General features: G+C 24.4%; 1 protein-coding gene and 1 long non-coding RNA gene across 5 annotated transcripts in view; one reads left to right on the top strand and one right to left on the bottom strand.

Moving 5' to 3' along the window:
• LOC126906514 (metabotropic glutamate receptor 2) overlaps positions 1 to 20,169 on the top strand; it is a 161,839-nt gene that overhangs the window by 107,621 nt on the left and 34,049 nt on the right. For all 4 annotated transcript variants that reach the window (XM_050687060.1, XM_050687062.1, XM_050687063.1 and 1 more), the window contains one exon: positions 11,427 to 11,576. In XM_050687060.1, coding sequence (XP_050543017.1) covers positions 11,427 to 11,576 — 150 coding nt within the window. The remainder of the gene's footprint in view (positions 1 to 11,426; positions 11,577 to 20,169) is intronic.
• LOC126906515 (uncharacterized) lies at positions 10,702 to 11,409 on the bottom strand. Its single transcript, XR_007704274.1, has 3 exons — positions 11,242 to 11,409; positions 11,129 to 11,179; positions 10,702 to 10,747 (listed from the first exon to the last, which is right to left on the bottom strand). It is a non-coding gene; the product is annotated as an uncharacterized LOC126906515 (long non-coding RNA).

Raw genomic sequence — 20,169 nt, 5'->3', positions numbered from 1 at the left:
TAGTTATTTACATGTTAGCATTAAGTTTTAGCTTCTTTATTCTTTACTAAAAACAACTTTTAAACTTTAAACTTTTTTCAATTCTTAATTATCAGATCTAAAAAGCCATTAGATTTTATATCTGTAGATTTACTTAACTAAATAATTGCTTTTACGACAGCAAAAAGTTTGTGGACAAAGAACTTTTACGAAAATTTTAAGATACATGAAAATTTGTAAGGTAAATTTATACGAAAAAAATAAGATATTTTATACTAAACGCTCCTAAATCACAGAGTCTTAAAGTTATTATCTCTGATTTCACTGTACGTAGACACGCCTCTATTTGTTAGTTACATGATAATAAGAGTCACATATAATAGTAGACTGGATAATTACTAGGTGCTAATGAATTTTATAGTACTTAAATGGGTGCAAATATTAAGAATTAAAAAACGTTATGTATGTTAAATCACAAAATATAATTTTCCCTTGAATTGTATTTTAGCTTAATGAGCCTATGGATTTTAGATCATTTGTTTGTTTTTACTGCTCTATACAACTGGACTTTTGAATTTTTTTTTTTTCATAAGACTCATTAGTATCTTTAAAATATTTTTTATTTAAATAGCGTCTATGTAAGAATATTTTTATATGTGACCATTGAATGTCTTTAGTTTTACATATTCATTGAAAACTATTCCAATAGCTATTATTATTATACAATCTATGGTAATATTCTACCGCAATAATATTAGATTTCCATAGGTTAAATTTGGGCATTTATAGCTTTAGTTATTATTCAACCGACCTCAAAGTTTCTCAATTTCAAATAATCCGCTGTGTTAATTTTCTAAATGTAGAGAATTTGAATTAGAACCGTTTCGAAATATTCCTTATTCAGAATGGCAGTCAATAGACTGTATCTCATAAGGTCTATACTTATGAGCATAAGGTCTATGATAGCAGTTAAAGAATACACAGAGAATACTAAATTTAACAGTCTATAATTATATATTGTAATGGTATACTTGTTTATATAGCACCCTAAATTACGTAAACACACAAACACGTATACAACACTATGAAGTGGCAATTAGTTATGTAAAAAAAAAAAATGAAAGTTTTCCTACAGAGCCGTTTGTGACAATTATAATTATTATATAATGTATCTTTATTTTTTGTATTTTATAATATGAATTATAATACATAATAATTGCATATTTATAAATACACGTTTTAAATTACGTTCACGTGTTTTATCACGAGTTTGTAATTTTTATGAATTAACATTAATTATATTTATTCGTACGAAGAAAATTTAAATAATTATTTTCTGTTGATTATAATCAACAAAAACTACAGACAATTTGTAAGCAGTTCACTGTTAATGAAGAACTTTGATAAAAAGTACTAGTGAGGGAACGCCACACTTTGATCATATTATAACAGCATAGCAGCTTCCTTTTTGAAGATATAAAAAATTTGTTATAAACTTATCTTGTTATATATATATATATATATATATATATAATAAAAAATTGAAAAATTAGTCAATACTGGAAAAATTACTTAACGATGTCCGATTTTTCAATATTTTTTTTTTTTAATAAAAGAGCTCGATGATCTGTCCAAAGACGTTCCAAAAGGACCTTGAATTTTTTGTTGAAATTTGCTGATATTTGAATGAGGTTATGAACTTTTTTTTTTAAGTCTTTGGTGTTTTGCGTATTGAATAAACAATTAATAAAAACATCGATTTACGTAAAGAAAGAGAATAATGTTAGACGGTTTATTAATTAAACACTTTTAGAATATTTACAATATATGCATGCACTACGTGTACTAACTGTCTACCTGTGGCAAACTGACCAACTTATGACTGATTGGTTGATTGACTGATGTCGCGCCGTTTTATAGTGTGTAGTGTTCTAGAATATTATTTTAAGGAGCCATCGAGAACATTCGCGCATATATGTATTTTGTGTTGCCTATCTGTCGCAAAGATTTACGATCGTTCCATGGTCCGCTACAAGTCTATGCACATAGTTTTAGTAAAATAGAATTTTGCTTTGCGAATTTCAAAATTTGTTTACATTTTATGTTAGTTTTCAGTTAGTGGAACTATTTTTCTGGTAATTGCTTTTAGAGTTATACTTTTTTTACACAAAACATATCGTGCTCCGCGTAGCTGGGTACTCCAACCGGAATCAGTGACCAACTTGCAAGGACAGCCCTGCGAGCTCAGCGGGTCGCAGAAGAGTTAGGCCTGTAGGGCCTTGGGTTTGAAGCGGTACCTCAGCTAGGTGAAGCCTAGTATCATTTATACTTTAATAATAGTAATAAAAAATTCTATTACAATATATTGTCATGCTTAATATTATATTAATATTAACATAGAATAATATTTTAGCATTATATAAAACAAAAATGTTCAATAGTTTTGCATGTTGAAGCTTAAAAAAAATCGGTTTATTGGGAAAAAATAAAAAAATTACGAAGCATGTATGGAAAAAAAGCATCTATGAAAACATTTTAAATGTGTACCAAAACAATGAAATTGATATATAATAGTCTTTTGTCACGCATTTTACTAATAGTGACAACATCCAGCCACTCTTTTTTACAAAGAATTTATTTCACAAATAAATACATAATATATTTATGTATAGAAAAACAAATATTTGAAATTCATATTTCAACGAAAATTAATTGAAACGTCACCAAACTATAAGGTAGTATATTTACTTACTAAATTCACTTGAATTTTTATTGTTGCGATAACGTTCAATAAAATGCCTTACGTTACTCAAACTGAGTTCTGACAAACGCAGTGGTAAATTCGTTAAATTTGTTTCTAAATTCAAGTTGTAGAAAGTGGGTTCATTTCAAGTTATGTATGAAAACGTACACGTCTATCAACTCTTCTCCTCGACATTGCAAAAGGGTACACAAACTACTTTCAATGCTCCTATGCGTAATTAAATCATGAAGTTGTGCATAATAATCTATTTTACTAAAAAATGATTGAATACTAGCTAATATAAAATTACCAATTTTTGCATAATTTATAAATTTATGGGTTCTATAATATAATGATAAAAGAAATTGATTTCTAAGTAATTTTTTTTTTCAAGGGATTTTTAACTAATGTCGAGAAGAAATAATTTAATCAATTTTACTGAATGACATCAACTTGTATAAACTAGTTATATTAGATTCTGATAGGAAGAACTCAAAATCTTTCTAGAGTCTTCAGTATTTATTGACATTTAGCTTACTTCTATTAATTCATTAAAACGTCGACATTTTTTAATTTTATTACTTATAATAATAACAATAATAATAGTACATATAATAATTATTATTAATTATTTGGTTATTATTGGTTTTAAGAATTATTGTTTTTCCATGGGAAATAAAATAATTTTACGAAATTAATCTACAAAAATTAAATAAGTGCAAATCCACAACACTCTCCTTTACTTTGACAGTGATCAGTGGCATAGCCACTGATTTAAGCCCCCGAGACAGTGTATATTTTATTTTGCCCTAAAATTTTTTGTTGAGCATAAAATAATAATTTTGTTCAACTTAACGCAAAAAAAAATGTCTTGCATAAAATACTTAGAATATCCATAAACACAAAATATAATTATAAATAGTATTACGAAAATTTTTACTTAAGTTTTATCAAGTTTGTCGGCTATCACACTCCCAAAAAAATCAAGGGAACCCTTTTCGTTACGATCTGGGGCAGCTGCACTAGGTAGCCTTTTATGTAGACATGCCACAGATAGTGATGACAATATTATGTTAATTTTAATCAAATAGTATAAAAATTCTATTTTTACTGTTTTTATAAATTCTCTTTAACAATTTAAATTTTAAATAAATATGTTTTATACATGTTAATTTTACACAGACGATGAGTAAACGAGTATATGATCAAATAATTTATATTTATTAGTTTTAAACTTTGGCTAGCATAAGAATTTTTTTTTATAAATAAATTATAGATAAATCAAATAAAAAAAGTAATTATTTATTATCGTCCGTTTTATAAATGTGGACCTATGTGAAATACACATAGTTCATTTCATATAAAACAATGAACAATGAGAATATACATAGGTAAAATACGCTCCATTATAAATATTATAAAGGTTTTATGGGTCATAATTTTTTTTCACGTTATACGTAGTAGCAAATTTCATTAAAACTAATTTTAGCGAAAAAAAATCTAAAACCGTTTGAGAAAATTTATTCTTTACTGGTTAGTTTTATACTAAAACTTTTGAAATTTAAGTAGCAAATTATCGTTGTACGCTTTATTTAGTTATTAAAATTAAAATGTCCAACTAATAACTTGCATCTTAAAATAAAACAGTAATATACCGACACATCATTTTACTTGTAATAAAAGTTTTTAAAAAACTTATTTTTTATGTATTATTTTTTTTAAAAAATGGCTCGTTAATTTTATAAATAATTTAATGTTAATATTTTATATTAAATTACACAAACAATTTTTTTTTTTTAATATTATACTACTAATTCAGGTGTTACCAATGGATGACTTTCTTTAATGCTATTAATGTTATGTAATTAAATAAGTCAACAAAAAAACTTGTAAATTTTTATGTGCAGATTGTTTTTTTTTTAATAAAGAAAAAAATATATTTTAGTAATATTTGTATAATAGAAATCATAGATATTATTTACATGATACTCCCATGAGCAATAAATACTTTAGGATATGCGAAATATAGATATTTTTACTATAAGTAGTAAAATAATAGTATGATAAAATTTGGATAAGAACCAAAGGTGTGCATTATTATACGTATTTACTGACACTTTATAACTATAAAGTATAGTTACGTCCTAAATATTAACTAACGCATACTATCATGTTGAGATGAATAAAGTAAAGTATTTTATATTGGAAAACAACTTTTTCAAAACGCTATAAATTATAATAAGTACTATAAAAATAATAAATAATAAAGCTATAAGTGTTATCTAAATAAAACCCAAAACAAAAATTGACTTGTATTATTTTATTCTTATGAGAAATAAAAATGAAAAGAAAAAATCGCATATTCTTAAATTGACAAAACATAAATCTGGAATTATTTTCTAAAGTCAACAGCAAGTTTAAATCTCAGATAAAAATATTGAGCCATAAAACACCACATTTTAATAAAAATAAAATAGCTTATAGCTAACTAAAAACTACGGAAAGTTTTCAAAATTGACCAATGCATTTTCCATCAGTGGACATTCTGCTTTCACCTGAATACAAGTTTTCAATTGCGCTTGCATTTATTTTTTTAATGGTGATTATGTAGAAATTTTATTAACTAACACCAATGGCTAACACCATAATCATAGATTATCTCTTAGATTAAATATATAATATAAATAGAATTAGTAAAATATAAAGCTTATTGAAATTTTAAAGTGATTAAATAACACTTTTGAATAAATTGATAAATAGTTTTTTTGATTTTTGACGGGCTATTTTGATTAGTTTGTCATCTTAATTATTAATCTAAAATTATATTGTAACAAATTTATCACCTCAATCAACTTGATGTGTATATATAATAAATATATGATTATAGTCGCAGGAAAAATAACAAAAATAATTTTAATTAAAAATAAAATTCTGCGACTTTACCGATATTTATTATTTTTATATAATGAAAAGTAAAAATAAATTATCATTGAATCAAAAATTGTAAAAGGTAATCTTGAGATCCCATATATTAATCGATAATATCTACATATTTAAACAAATATACATCAATTCGTCTTTATAAGTAAAATTACAAGTATATATTTGAAAACAAATATATTTACTTTAACTTTAACTTTAATAGTTTTTCAATTACTGACAAATCAATATTTGCGATTGATTTATTTTGGTCTCGGAACTTGGTTCATAAGGTAAGAGTGTGTGAGGGAGGAATGCCCAATTCTTGATCTGGTGAAGGTAATTGTATCTCTTTGTGTATTTTTTATTGTTCGAGTCCATTTGTTAATACTTCTTTTAATTTGTCTTAGTTTTTTTGATATCGTAGTTTGATCCTATTTAGTTTAACATGTTTTTTGTATATTGTGGTTGATTACTTTTATTAGTTTACGAGAAAAAGAAACTAATATAAATAACTTGCATGTGAAAATGCAAAAAATACAATTATAATAATGATCCTAGTTCCAATTATAATCGAGCGAACGCCGCGTTATTTTCATTTAAGATGATAATTAAAGGCCATATGAAAAATGCAATACTTGTAAGGAAATCGTATGAATCATGTCCATACTAACAAGCAATTTGATCTCTCCTCGATATTCCTTATAGAAATAACTATTTGATACAATATATAGTTACTAATTTATTTAGAACGACTATGCGCAATACAATATTATGATAAACTTCCATTAAATTATAAAAATAGGTGAGGTCGTTAGTGTTTTATTTACAGGTGAATTATTTTCAACCTTAACATGGTTACAATTTAAAAGAGTGCATTGGTAACGTGCATAAACTTACTCTGTTATTTATAGCCCAGTTTATCTATACGCATTGTAATCACAACTATTTTTTATTAATAATGTATTTTGGTTCTTGCAATATCAACAGAATTACTCTCTTATTGAAAAATAAAATATATTATTTTTGAAATAGTTCATTTAAATTTAAATAAGATGGTTAATTCACTTTATTGAATCGACGAATCTAATTTTAACAAATTCACAATCGTTTGCTCTAATTTATACAGGTACAAGTCATCATTTATTTTTATCATTTTTGTTTATTCGAATATTTGAAATAATTGAAAAGAAATGTTGTTTTTGTACAAATTGTAAACATGATTACGTACGACCTTATGAATGGTTCAATTGAATATTATATTTTCGTATGCAACTTTAAATAATTGTTTATTTTAAATAATTGGTAACAAAGGATAATAAGACAAATGATGTCCAATCAACATAGCTGGTACTGCAAAAGTATATTTCCCTGAACTCGATTAATTTGACAAACACAAACTACAATAAGCACGTACTATTAAAATGTATAAGAAAAATTAACTGATTTTTATTTCGTTAAATTAATTAATCCAGCTTTTATAATTACCCTAAAGAGACTAAAACTTCATTAGCATTTTTAAGTTACCAAAACTGTAAAAGACAATTACCATTTTTAACATTTGTCTAGTTAAAATGTGTACATTCTAATTCGAGTCAAGATTTATATTAATGAATATTAAAATATTCATCAGTAAATATAAGCATTATAAAAGGTTTTAATTATGTTTTCTTAATACTAGACAATCGAATTCAGTGCAAAAATACCACCAGTTTTGCTGTATAAATAGGTACCACCTCTTTTTCGTAGACTGAATAAATTGTTGAACCACTTTTTAAAATATTAGGAATAAAATGTAATTTATTGAATTTCAAAGTTTAAAACTAATGTTAGGCTAATGTTTACAAGTTTAATAGTACGTATTTTTTAAAGATTTATTACAAGTCGGCCTAAACTCTGTTTTTGGCACATACTCCAATTCTCACTATTACGTTAATAGCTGTTCCGTCACGTTGCCAAGATAAAGGATTTATTTATGATATGATATCGAGTGGTTTCAACTCGTTGTCGATTATTGATAAGGAAAATTGCTTAAAAAAAATTAAACTAGACTTGTTTAGAAAAAGTGTACTTATGTTGATAATAATAAAAAATTAAACGTTTATTATCGATAATTGCAAAAGTGCAATTTTTCTTTGATACGTCAAATTAAAATGTGCACGTAGTAAAATTGAAAATAAAATTTGTCAATTATTTAGTACAACAAATTTACTATTTCAACTATAGGAAAATTTTTTATTGAATACATTTCAATTTTAATTTGATTCTACAAACGCTATACAAATTACTTATAAGTATTTCATTTTTTAAGAGGAGTGTTTGTGTTTTTGAAAAACAACAACAGAAACCGCAAGATTGAAACGAAAAAAAACACTTACTATCAAGTAGAAAGGAAATTTTTAATTAAAATATGGAACACAAAGTTGTTTTAGGACTATAAAAAAAAAACCATTGTGCTGTACATTATAAATCTAAAAATTGTACCTAAAAATGGTTATTAACTAAAATATTGAAACCGCGTAAAAAAAAATTTAATTAAAATAGTTAGCTTTTAAGTGAATATAGCACCATAAATTAATTTTCTTTTATTAAAAACCGGTGCAGCTGTTTCATACACTGCATAGATTCCAAAATAATATAATTTTTTTCATATTAATAGCCAAAAAAAAACTAAAATAAACAAATTTTTTTTTCAATTTTATTTTTATTAAAATATAACAAAATACTTGTATACGTGTATCATTATATATTTACTTACAATGTATAAATCGCAATTTAGATTCTATTAGTCTTAGACAGAGAAAAAATAACACATTTCTTTAAATTTTAACCCATAACCTATTCGAGACGAAGTAATATATTAGTTTTATAGTTTCATTTTTATTTTTTCAAGCTATACATTTAATATTGAACAAACATTTAATTTGGACTTGGGTCATAAAAATATTTTAACTTAACAAGAGGATAAAAATATAAATTACACAAATATAATAGTTTCCAACACTACACACGAAAAGACAGTAAGAAAAACTATGGACAAAAAAAATAATTAAAATTGTGTTCATTTGATACTTACGACTGTATTTTATTAAAAGCAGTATAAACGAGAAGAGTGCGTGTAGTTATACTTAACATCTCAAAATACAATTTTGATGGTACTGCTGTGATATTTCTTCTCAGCAAACCAATAGAATTTAACGCAATTTCCTCTATAAAAAATAACATTAATTTTTATTTATGTATTTTTACGAATAGAACTCTGTAATTTATTTTTTCTCAATTTTCCACTTGAATTTGTTGATTTACTGCAATAATCGTTAAAGTATTTATTTTTTTCATAGTTTTATATTTTTAGATGTAAAAACGTTTACCGACAGTTTTTGCGGGAACAAATTCTCTCTTGCTAAACTCACACCAGTACCTTAAATCATTCATATTTTAACACCTGCCATATGAACTCATTAAATTTATGAGTTGTGAAAAAAACGCCAATGTAAAATATTATAAGTGTTCACAGTTATTTAACTAAAAAGCCGTGTTTCAAAACTCCAATTAGACATTATCAACATTTTTAATAATTTGAACCTTGTTTAGTCCACTGTCAAAATTAACCGGATCGTCGGATTTAGTGTTGTGTTTGAATTGACCTCGTGTCTATAAAGCCAAACAAGAAATAACACATTCACCGCTCAGATATGAAAGACGGAGTAGCCAAACAACTGAAAATGCAAATCACATTTAAAACTTCGTGACGGGAATATGTTTTTGTTGGGGGCCAGTGGTTTAATATTTTATAATACCATAAGCAATTTACCGTTTTTAATTTTAAATCTGAATGTGACTTAATCAAGTCTCGTGAACGTAATGATAAATACTCCTTTGTGAACAACCCCAAAAGTTAATTTTATACATGTAAACTCTGCAACCCAATGAGGACAATGCAAACTGTATCAAAGGTTAAAAGAGAGATAAAGGGATCAACAAAACACGTGGTTGTTGTGAACACATAATGTTGTAATCTTGAATTTTTATTCTAATATCTTTTATGGTCATCGCTAGTGATATGCTAGTACATTGCTTTTGCCTGTACAAAGATGCACCACCTCTAAATGTATTTACGTACAATTTTATTGTGGTCAAACACAATAAACTAAAATTAACAAAAATATGTAAACATTTCACTTAATATGTATCCTATGTCACTATTATTATTTCCCCTAATTAGTATACATTTTTTTTAACGGCGTCCCGACATATTTCGTTACATTTTCAAACGATAGTATTATCTCAACTTTTTGAGATTTTAACTTGTAATTTTATCACCTAGTTTTGAAAATTCGCTTAAATTACTTTTCGCCTTACTTTTAAGCATAATTGATCAGTAAATATTTATTTATAAAATCAAATGTTACATATACAAATATTTTGAATGTTTATTGTTCAAAAATAATTTTATTTACCAATATATCGTTACAACAGACTAATTTATACGGTTTGCTGTATCGTTATTTTAAAGAAATCCACAAATAATATTTTTTGACAATGTGTGGTACTTATACTTCACTTGATGACTACTTATTTAAATCAATCGACCATAGCTTTATATTTCGACTTTTTTATACTTATTTTGTTTGTTTGCTATATGCTGGTAGATGTAATTTTGTACACATGTTGAGTATTAACAATAATGCAATTATTATTTTTTTTTACACATAAATTAACATAATACGGTAAAAATCAATTTAATTTAAATGGCGTATTATGTGTACTGCATTCCGATTCCCGGTCATACCTTGCGGGTTACCCAGTAAGTTATTTATTACAAAAAGACACTCGGATTACAGTCGACCCACATTTGTTTTTTTATCATTCGATTTTTTCTTTAAAAGTAATATATTTGGATACTGCTCAAATACATTTATATAAATGAACTAAAGCCTATTGCATTTTGCATTAACAACCAACTTTAATACAATAATGGCCAAGTATAGTTATTTATAGATTCCATTTGAACTATTTTACTTGTGTTATGTTTCTCATACTAAAATACTTCTACATACCTATTTTCGACCCCATGTCAGCACAAGTTAAACTTATTTGATTGGCCTGAAATTTTTTTTTATCATTTTTTATATGTATACACATAAATTTGGAAGAGCCCAAATTAATTATATATTAAAAATCATAAAATTATATAAAAAAATATAATTATAATAAAATATATATAAAATTATATATTATTAATTAATAATATATACAAATTAAACTAAAATATATTTTAGTTTAGTTTGTATAAATCTTTCACCAGTTCATCAGTAATGAAAATAGGGCTAATTTAACAAAATTGTGTTTTGAATTTGTCTTATGCTATCCAAATTTTAGTTTTGTATGGGTTAAAATAACTGTTTGATGTGATAAAAGTACACAATGTTTTTCAATCATACAGTGCATACAATTAAATGTTTTGAAATAGGTTGTTTATCTCACCTTTTACACTGACACAAATTGTTTGCAGTTGTCGTCACAGATGAAAATACCCTAAAATAATTAAACAGAATACACTAAAAATTTCATTTTATTTTTTTATAACTCTACTGAACTGTGTTTAAACTTGTCAGCTATAACAAAATCACGTCGGACCCATTGTTCAGCAATACTTTTGTTACTACGACCCTATGCCACTCACAATAACAACTATGTGTGGTTATATAGCAAAGACTTGTCACATATGACGCCTGCTTATATTATGTTCACGTGTAGTCACAAGACTGTTTTATTGTTACAGGTCTGACAGGAGACAATTTCCATTTCGACGAAAACGGCGACGGCCCAGCACGCTACAATATTATTCACTTTAAACAAGTAGAACCGGGTGTATACAAATGGATTAAAGTGGGAGAATATTCGGGAAATCGACTTAAGCTCAACGTGTCTGGTGAGCAAAATCATAGATTAATTAATTTAAATAAATGTGTACGCGTAAACAATTAAATAGTCAACTATGCATCGCAATGTACATAGGGGGAGCACAATGACAAATGTTTACATGCTTGATTGATAAAAAATCACTGGCATACTTATGAGGAGTATATGGGTGTTATATCCTCCAAGACAAAAATAATAACATGGTGAACACATTTTTTTTTGTTTAGAGGGGATAGTAAAAAATTGTCTTATGTACACGGTGATTTTTCTAACGCTAGCCAGTCGATTTCTCTTAAAATAACAAATATGCGAAGAAAATTATTTTTGTACTTTTAATCTCATATATTTTTGCTTTATGAATTATTAGATACTTTATTTAACTCGTCCTTTATACCTTATTAAGATGTGAACTTTATATTTTTAAACAATAACATACATATTTAACTGCCTTATAAAGTAAAAAATCACTGTCAATAACAACTTTTGATCCACTCTGTTACGGTACATTTGTGTATGTAGCACACCTTAATATGTAAGCTCACATATACATGATTACACACTGGAAGTTGTTATCAACATGCAGCGATCAGATATGTGATGATGTCTGCCGAATGACGTTCATGATATACACAACGAAATAAATAAATATGAGAGGTATTGTATAAAAACTATATATGACCGTTGGATAAAAAAATGTAATTTAATATAGCATGTATTGCTTGTGTTATAATAATATATGTACGTCATCACTCATAATATACGAGATGTTAAGTAATTTATACAAGTTTCATTAAAAAATTACGTGTGGGCATCTTTAATTACTCAACAAAAACGGCAAAACAAGTGTTGGATAACAGTTTCAATGCCCATTCACGTTATTATGGCGAATGAAGCAGCGCACGCAAGTCAGAGGACACTTGTATGAATCATATCATTATATACACACATTGTTATCCCTCACGCATAACTTTAAGTAAAGCTTAAGAATAGCTAACCAAAAATGGTATTGATCAGATTTATATATTGGAGTAAAAATTCATTTGGATAAAAATAATTGGTTTTTTGTACATATGAAATTTAGATAAATTACTCCAATTTTTTTTTTGCACAAATGTGAATAAAAAAAAATAACAAATATCCAACAATTATAATTTAAGCAGTCATGCTAAGGTGGGCGTATAGCACCTCAGCATGACTCATTTAAAATTCAGCTCTGAATCCACAACTGACTCATAAAACATAGACTTTAATAAAGTTGTTTAATAAATCATGACACATTACAGCTAATAATTTGCTATTTCAATACAAGTTTTGTACAGAAGTAGTTACACCATCTAATGATAAATTAATATATTGCTTGAATGTGATACCTAAATCGAGAACTTCAAATTCAATCTAAATTCAAAATGTACGATACACATAATTTATTTCTTAAAGACGTGACGGTTTCGTAGAGATTTTGACAATGATGATTAATGAACCACAATAAAATATTGCCTGCGATCGTGTCGTAGGTTAAAATCTCTTTATGTTTTTATACGAAATCTCAAAAATATATCGATAGAATATTAATTGCTAACATAAACAGACCAGATAGGTCATATATTCTATTTGGTATATCATATATACCAGGTAGAAACATAGATCTATGGAAAGATCTCAAACCAGAAATATTTATTTGAAAAATGTTGGATATTAATTTTGCAGATGTTTTCTTCAATATTACAACACATGAAACATTTATAAAATCTGTTTTAAGTAATTGCAACGCACATGTATTTCACGTTACCTCGATACGTTTCAAATTATTTACCCGTGAAGAAAATGCTTAATCAATACACATACTTTAACAGCTAATTCCCTAAACTGTCTTATGAGTAAAAATAATAATATCGAGTACACATTCTTACACTCGACTAAACGTAAGTACACCAACAGCAAAATACCCACTAAGACATGGTTACTAAATATTATCATTAAAGAATATCATCAATTTACTTTCAGTATTTGTGAGGTTTTTATTAAGAAATTTACTTCGTTTACAAATGCGAATATGTAGAAATTGTGTTCATTCAAAATAATAGTCTCTGATTCAACTTGAAAATTAACGTTTTTCTAGTGAAAATCATTGATAAAAAATTTAATATTATTTAAAAAACAATTTTTTTTTTAATATCGCACTTTTCATATTGAAATGTCTGTCGTTATTTTTAAATTGTTATTTAAAATGCATTCAAATTTTTAAACATAATCATTTTTTAATTTATTTATATTATAAACACCTTTTGTAATATCTAAAATATAAATCTAATTTGCAGAATAATTCTTTTGGTTGGTTAACATTTGCTAGTTATACAAATTGTACTGGTTTTTATATTATTTGCTTCACTCTTAAAAAAAAATGTTCGAATTTTCACATGCATATATTAAAAGTTTTTAGGGCGTATAATGTAAGAGAAAATTTTGATTAATAGTAATAAAAATGTCACATTTGTGTACGAATTTGCAATATTTTAATTAAAAATTACACTACTTCTGTGTAGAGATAACATTTGTATTAAAATTACCACACTGACGTATTGGAAATATTTGATCATTTCTCATTGTAGTGTAACCCATCATCAAATTAATGAGTTGTCGTTGGGCGATACTTCAAATTTTAACAGCAACAAAGATCACTATTACGTTATACTATTTCAATAAAGGGTTATAAAATATTTTTTAAATCGAAAAATAAAGATATTAAAAACATTATTTTAGTAAATTAAACTTAAAATATACATTAAAATTAAAATTATGTAATCATCATTATTTATTAAGATTAGAAAAAATACATTATTAATATCCCTGTTGCATAGTTACTTCAATTATTAATTATTTATGAATAATAATTATTACAACTCATAAATAACTAATTATTATTACCCATACATAATTTATTATGGAAGTAATTATGCAACACAAATATAAATAATTTATAATTACTAATCTTAATATATATTGATTGTATAATTTTAGTTTAGATGTATATTATAGGTTTAATTTACTAAAAAAATCGTAATTATTAAAATCAAATAAGTAATTCGCATTAGTTTATAACAAAAGGGACGTATTTTTTTATAATTCACTTTTGTAAAATAATTTGAACGGTTTTTAACGATTATTTTGACGGATTATTTTTACTTTCTGATTATTGTTACATTACCAGAATTTCATTACTCATCTTTTGCTATCAAAACTTGCTCATTGATCTGGAACATTTTCCAATATCATAAATAAGTATTAAACGTGATGAATTTAAGCCGTTTTGTTACACTTTGCTGCCCATATTTCAAGGACTTACTTAAATATAAAATTAAATAATTATTTTGAAAAAAAAAAATTAACTTAAAAAAATAATTATTCATTTAAATATTAGTATAATATATGATATCATTATAAAAATTAAATTAACTTAATTACAGAACTATTATTTTTAATTTTTAGTTTTAGTTTTTTAAATGAAAATACGAACTACATTAAAAATTGAAATGTACCACGATGTCTTTATATCAATTGATACATTAAATAACACTGAACCGAGGTTTAAAATGAATAGTTATACTTAATGTAATGTAAATGTAAACTTTTCAATCAATACATTTTTTTTCATTGAAAATTTCAGAAAATTTTCAAAAGTGGTAGAAAAATTAAAAAGTTATGGGTTATATGTCTAAGTGTTTGTATAAAATATAAAAAATTGTTTATTATTTAATTATCCTGATAGTAATTAATGGTATGACTGTATCACAAATGTTTAAACTGATATAAATAACAATTAGATAATTGATAATAGTCTATTAGACTTATTTTGAAACTTAAATTACTATACATTTTCAATGTTTACTTGCTAGTAACTAAGATTTCTACTTTCTATTTATTTATATATATATTTTAAAAGTATCTATTATTTCATATGAGATCTTTTCTTTTACAATAATTTTGATTACAAAGCTTAATATCGTTTTCATCATTTTATCCCATAGATAATAAAAAATAACAAAAACAGACATTTTTAGGAAACTTATATTTTGTCCTTTAGATAAAAAAAAAAAAAGATATAACATTGAAGAATTGCTAATACAAATTTTTGACTTATAATTCATTCACAGAAGTCTAAAAAAATTGTAGAAATTAACCTTATATGATTGCCCTACATTATTCTATTTTATGATAAACATTATATAATTTTTTATTTTCAGAAGTTAATAATATTTTACTGTTCATATATTTCAAAAAGAAGTTTCATTCTATCATCTTCTAACCTTTTAAAATTTTATCGACTTGTATTTTTTTAAAGTAAACAATATTTAATTAGTTTAAAAATAAGATCATGACACTTTACTAAGAATAACAACTTTTGAGTCGGTATTTTGTAAGTTATTAAATAATCAATATAAAGATTGGACGTAATGAGCAGATTTGTTAAGTTATATTTTAAGGCATTTATAACCCGCTTTATTCTTATCAGCCTGGTATAATAATGCTAATCTTTTAAAATAATGGTTCAAAAATTGTTATCGACCAGTCAATTTATTTCTTGAATAATATATTATTTGTAAATTATATAAACATGTTTAAATTGAAAAAAATTTGAGCAGATAAGAAAGTGATAAAACCAATTTTTTTATTCTTTTAAATAATAAGTAGTAGAAAAAATCGAGGTTCTAAGTCAAAATAATTAATTTTACAAATAAAACGATGATCTGAACTAATTTTATACGAGCCACTTTTTTTGTAAACATAATTTTTTATTTCATATAAGAATTTGATTTATTTCTTTCATGAGATTATAGAAAATAATCTTTTTAATAATACTTCTATATGAATTCATATGTAATTTTTATAGTTAATGGAGGTGTGTTCAGAATTTGGGAACCTAAGCCCCCAAATTTTCCAAAATTGCGTCTTTATTAAAAAAAATTAATAAATAGTAAATACTACAAGAGAAATTTGACAAAAGTTTCCATGAAAATTAACATCATTATTCCTGCATGACTAAAATTAAAACTCTTAAGAAGTTGTGCATTGTAATAGTTTTTGTCAACGATAACCTTGAACCGTCCTTGAGAACCATTGCAAAGGACTGAATCTAGAATCAAAGGTAATCACCTATTTATAGAACAAATGTCAAATGCACCTTACAAAAAACAGCACAAACAAGCAATAGCTTGTAAAAATTTAAGAATATATTAGAAGTTTATATGAATACTGATTATATTTATAGTTCAGTCAAAATAACTAAAAATATTTACAAGATAACTTTTTGGATTTTATAAATTTTACTGCATGAATGTTTTTGAAACATTTTATGTGATAGTAAACAATACTTTTAGAATTTTTTTATATTCAACGCACCGAATTTTTTTTAACGAGTAAAAATTTTTCAAAATTACTGCAACATAGTCTGGTAACTAGAAAACAAGAATGCAATGAGGTGTATGAATTTAAATACAAATGAATATCAACATGTTTCCATAAAAAATTATGAAGTTGGTATTTTTATATAAGTTTATCTTATACTAGCATTAGTATCACAAAATCTATTTGATTGTTTCAATTTAAAATCCCTATTTTATTATTTCTGAAAGACATTTATAATAGATATTAATTTAAAAATCAACCCATTCAAGAAATTATATAAGATTTATTAATGTTACTAGTGGAATTTGTTTAAACGTTAATCCTATTACATAGTAATACTAAAATATGGACTATTTTAAATAATCATGTTCTCTTTGTAGTCCAAACTAAAACTTTAATCAAAAATATTAAAGTGACATAAAAATTAATCAACTATCAAACTAAATCTTCAAATTAAATTGAAGAATACAGGAGAAAAAACTGTAGAAGTCCATTATTTTTATTGTGATTTTATGGTTTAATTCCATAACCTACTAGCAATATAATATAATATTAATATTAGTATCAAGTTTTGAAATCCAATCAATAATAAATGTTTTCATTTTTTTGAAGTCAACAAAAATGATTATTTTTATTTTGTATTTATTTATTATTATTTGTTTTATCATTTAAATAATAAAATTTATAACTTTATTTTTGCTTTCCTGAAAAATGTTCAGAAATGGACAATTACCATTTTCCTCATATATAATACAATTTATCTCAACTATTGAACTCTATTATAATAATTAATTTATGTATTTTCAGAAACTCTAAATTAAAAAATCATTTATACAACTTTAAATGATTAAAAAAATATATATTTTCTTAACTAAAAAAATTTGTATAATTAGAAAAGAGAATCTATAAAAGAGCCTTTATTTTTCGTAAAATCTAAACTATTAAAAAAATTTATTAAATTAGATTTAGACAAAGAAAAAATAATTAACGCGTTGGTTTTATTGCCTAAAATAGTATAAATTCTTATGATTTTAAGACAACGCTCTAAAATTATACGGTAATAATAAAAAAACTATCTTAATAAAAGCACTGTTTTTAATTATAAGTTATTGGTTATAATTATTACAACCAATTATTTATACAATTTTTCTAGTTTTCTTAAAACTTTTAGATTGTAATTTAATTATAATTTATTCAGTGGTTAAATATAATGTAGTAAAAAGTTAAAAGCTTTTTAGTATCTGAATAACGCATGTAATTAGTTTTTTATTACAATGAACAATTTAATCCTGTAACGTGAACATAAAGATATAATCGCAATATTTTTGCTTCAAAACCGGTAGTTAAATTAAAAATAATTGATATTTTATGCAATATTGTAGCATTATTGGTTTAGGTAGTATATATTTTAATTTCACTAAATCCCTTTGAGGATTAACCGAAATATGACACTGAATTTAATTATAAAAGTTTTAATTTTTACAATTTTATCTTTAAGTCAAACGCGTTAACGATAACCTTTAGGAACAATACCAACTACTTGATTACGACTGTTTGTAATTCTCGAAGAAAATGAAGATTGTATTTTGTATTCACAAGTGGCATCTTTTGCAGATGATAAGAATAAGTAATTTAAGTTTTAAGTAGAATTTTTTTTTAATTAACAAACATACAAAATCGTTAACTTTTAGAATATTCAATTTTTTAAATATATTTCAAGTAGTTAAATAATAAACAGCAACTTTGTTTATGAAATTATAATGACACTTTAAATGTAAAAATGGGTTGAATTTTATTTAAAAAAAATGAAATTTTTTTATCAATTAACAATTCAAAATTCCATGAGATAAAATAAATTGAAATATTTCACTGAAACTTTTCATGAAATATTTCAAATTAATTAAATAGTTCAAATATAAATCAAATATGAACACTTTAAAATTTTTAGTTTAAACTTAAATATTTGTAACAATCACAATAATTGTCTAAGGATAAAAAAAAAATTTAATTTATAATTATGCTTACCTAAAAATTTGTAATATTATGTAATATAATCTATTTTATTTGGAATCTCATTTAAAATAATTTCTCAGGTAAAATTATATAGGTTTTCAGTAATATAATAATTAATTTGAAAAGCTTATTATGTTATGTTTCTTAGAGCTCTTCTTGACCTTCAGTAGACCTCAAGCTGAATTTAATAACAACCCTCCAGTCTTCAGTTTTAAAAAACTTACATTTTTACTCCAGTTATCAAGTAATAAGAAACTTTAATTACAATAACAATTGCCCGTTAAAAAAACAAAACTAAATTTAGTCTTTATATCAATGAAATTTGAAGCTGTTATAAAATTCCAAATTTCACCATTTTATGAAATATTTCAACATCAGTTTATAAATTTCGAAATAAAATATATCATTAAATCATTAAATATAATAATAAAAGTTAATAAATATATGAATAAAAAGCTAAAGTATAATTCATTTGCATATTAAATTTCATACTTATATTAAAATTTTACATCATCTATTATTTTATTTAATATTTTCAGATGATTAATGTATGATAAATTGTGGTTTAAAATGTTTTCCTTCGTAATTCATCCTCAATTAAATTATAATCTGACTATTCTTTAAATATAAAGTTGATAAAACTTACAGCAAAAAAATCGCGGTATTGTTATTTTCTTAAATTTTGCTTAAATAAAAACTTTTATTGTATAGAAATTTAAATCTACTAAATATAAATTCTAACATTTTCTAATTATTTATCTCTCTACTTATATACGTATTTTCTGAACTTAGTTTTAAAAGCACTACTATTCATTTTGATATTCAAAAAAATTTTAATTGTAGTCAATATATTATCTTTATAAAAAAACTTATAGATTTAATGTTTATGTAAATACAAGTGTTTTTATGATATTAGACTATTAAATTAACTCAATTATCCAATGTAAAAATATTGCAATGCAAATTTGTTATGGAAATGATTAAACAGCTGACGAATATGACAACAATATGTTCATCTGATATAATTTGATTCATAATCAAAATAACTATTGTATTTAAATATCTTGTATGTTAGTTATTTCAACATTTTCAAAGGCAGCATAACATTTTCATTTCTTATGAAGTATTTTATATGTAATCCTAAATATATTTTTTATAATTACCAAACTCTATTATATTTTCTGATA

This window comes from Daktulosphaira vitifoliae, unplaced genomic scaffold (assembly GCF_025091365.1).
Source record: "Daktulosphaira vitifoliae isolate Bord-2020 unplaced genomic scaffold, ASM2509136v1 Scaffold_5, whole genome shotgun sequence".
In the NCBI taxonomy this organism is placed as follows: Eukaryota; Metazoa; Arthropoda; class Insecta; order Hemiptera; family Phylloxeridae; genus Daktulosphaira; species Daktulosphaira vitifoliae.
The sequence above is the reverse complement of the archived record's forward strand: the minus strand, read 5'-3'. Positions and strand labels throughout refer to the sequence as shown.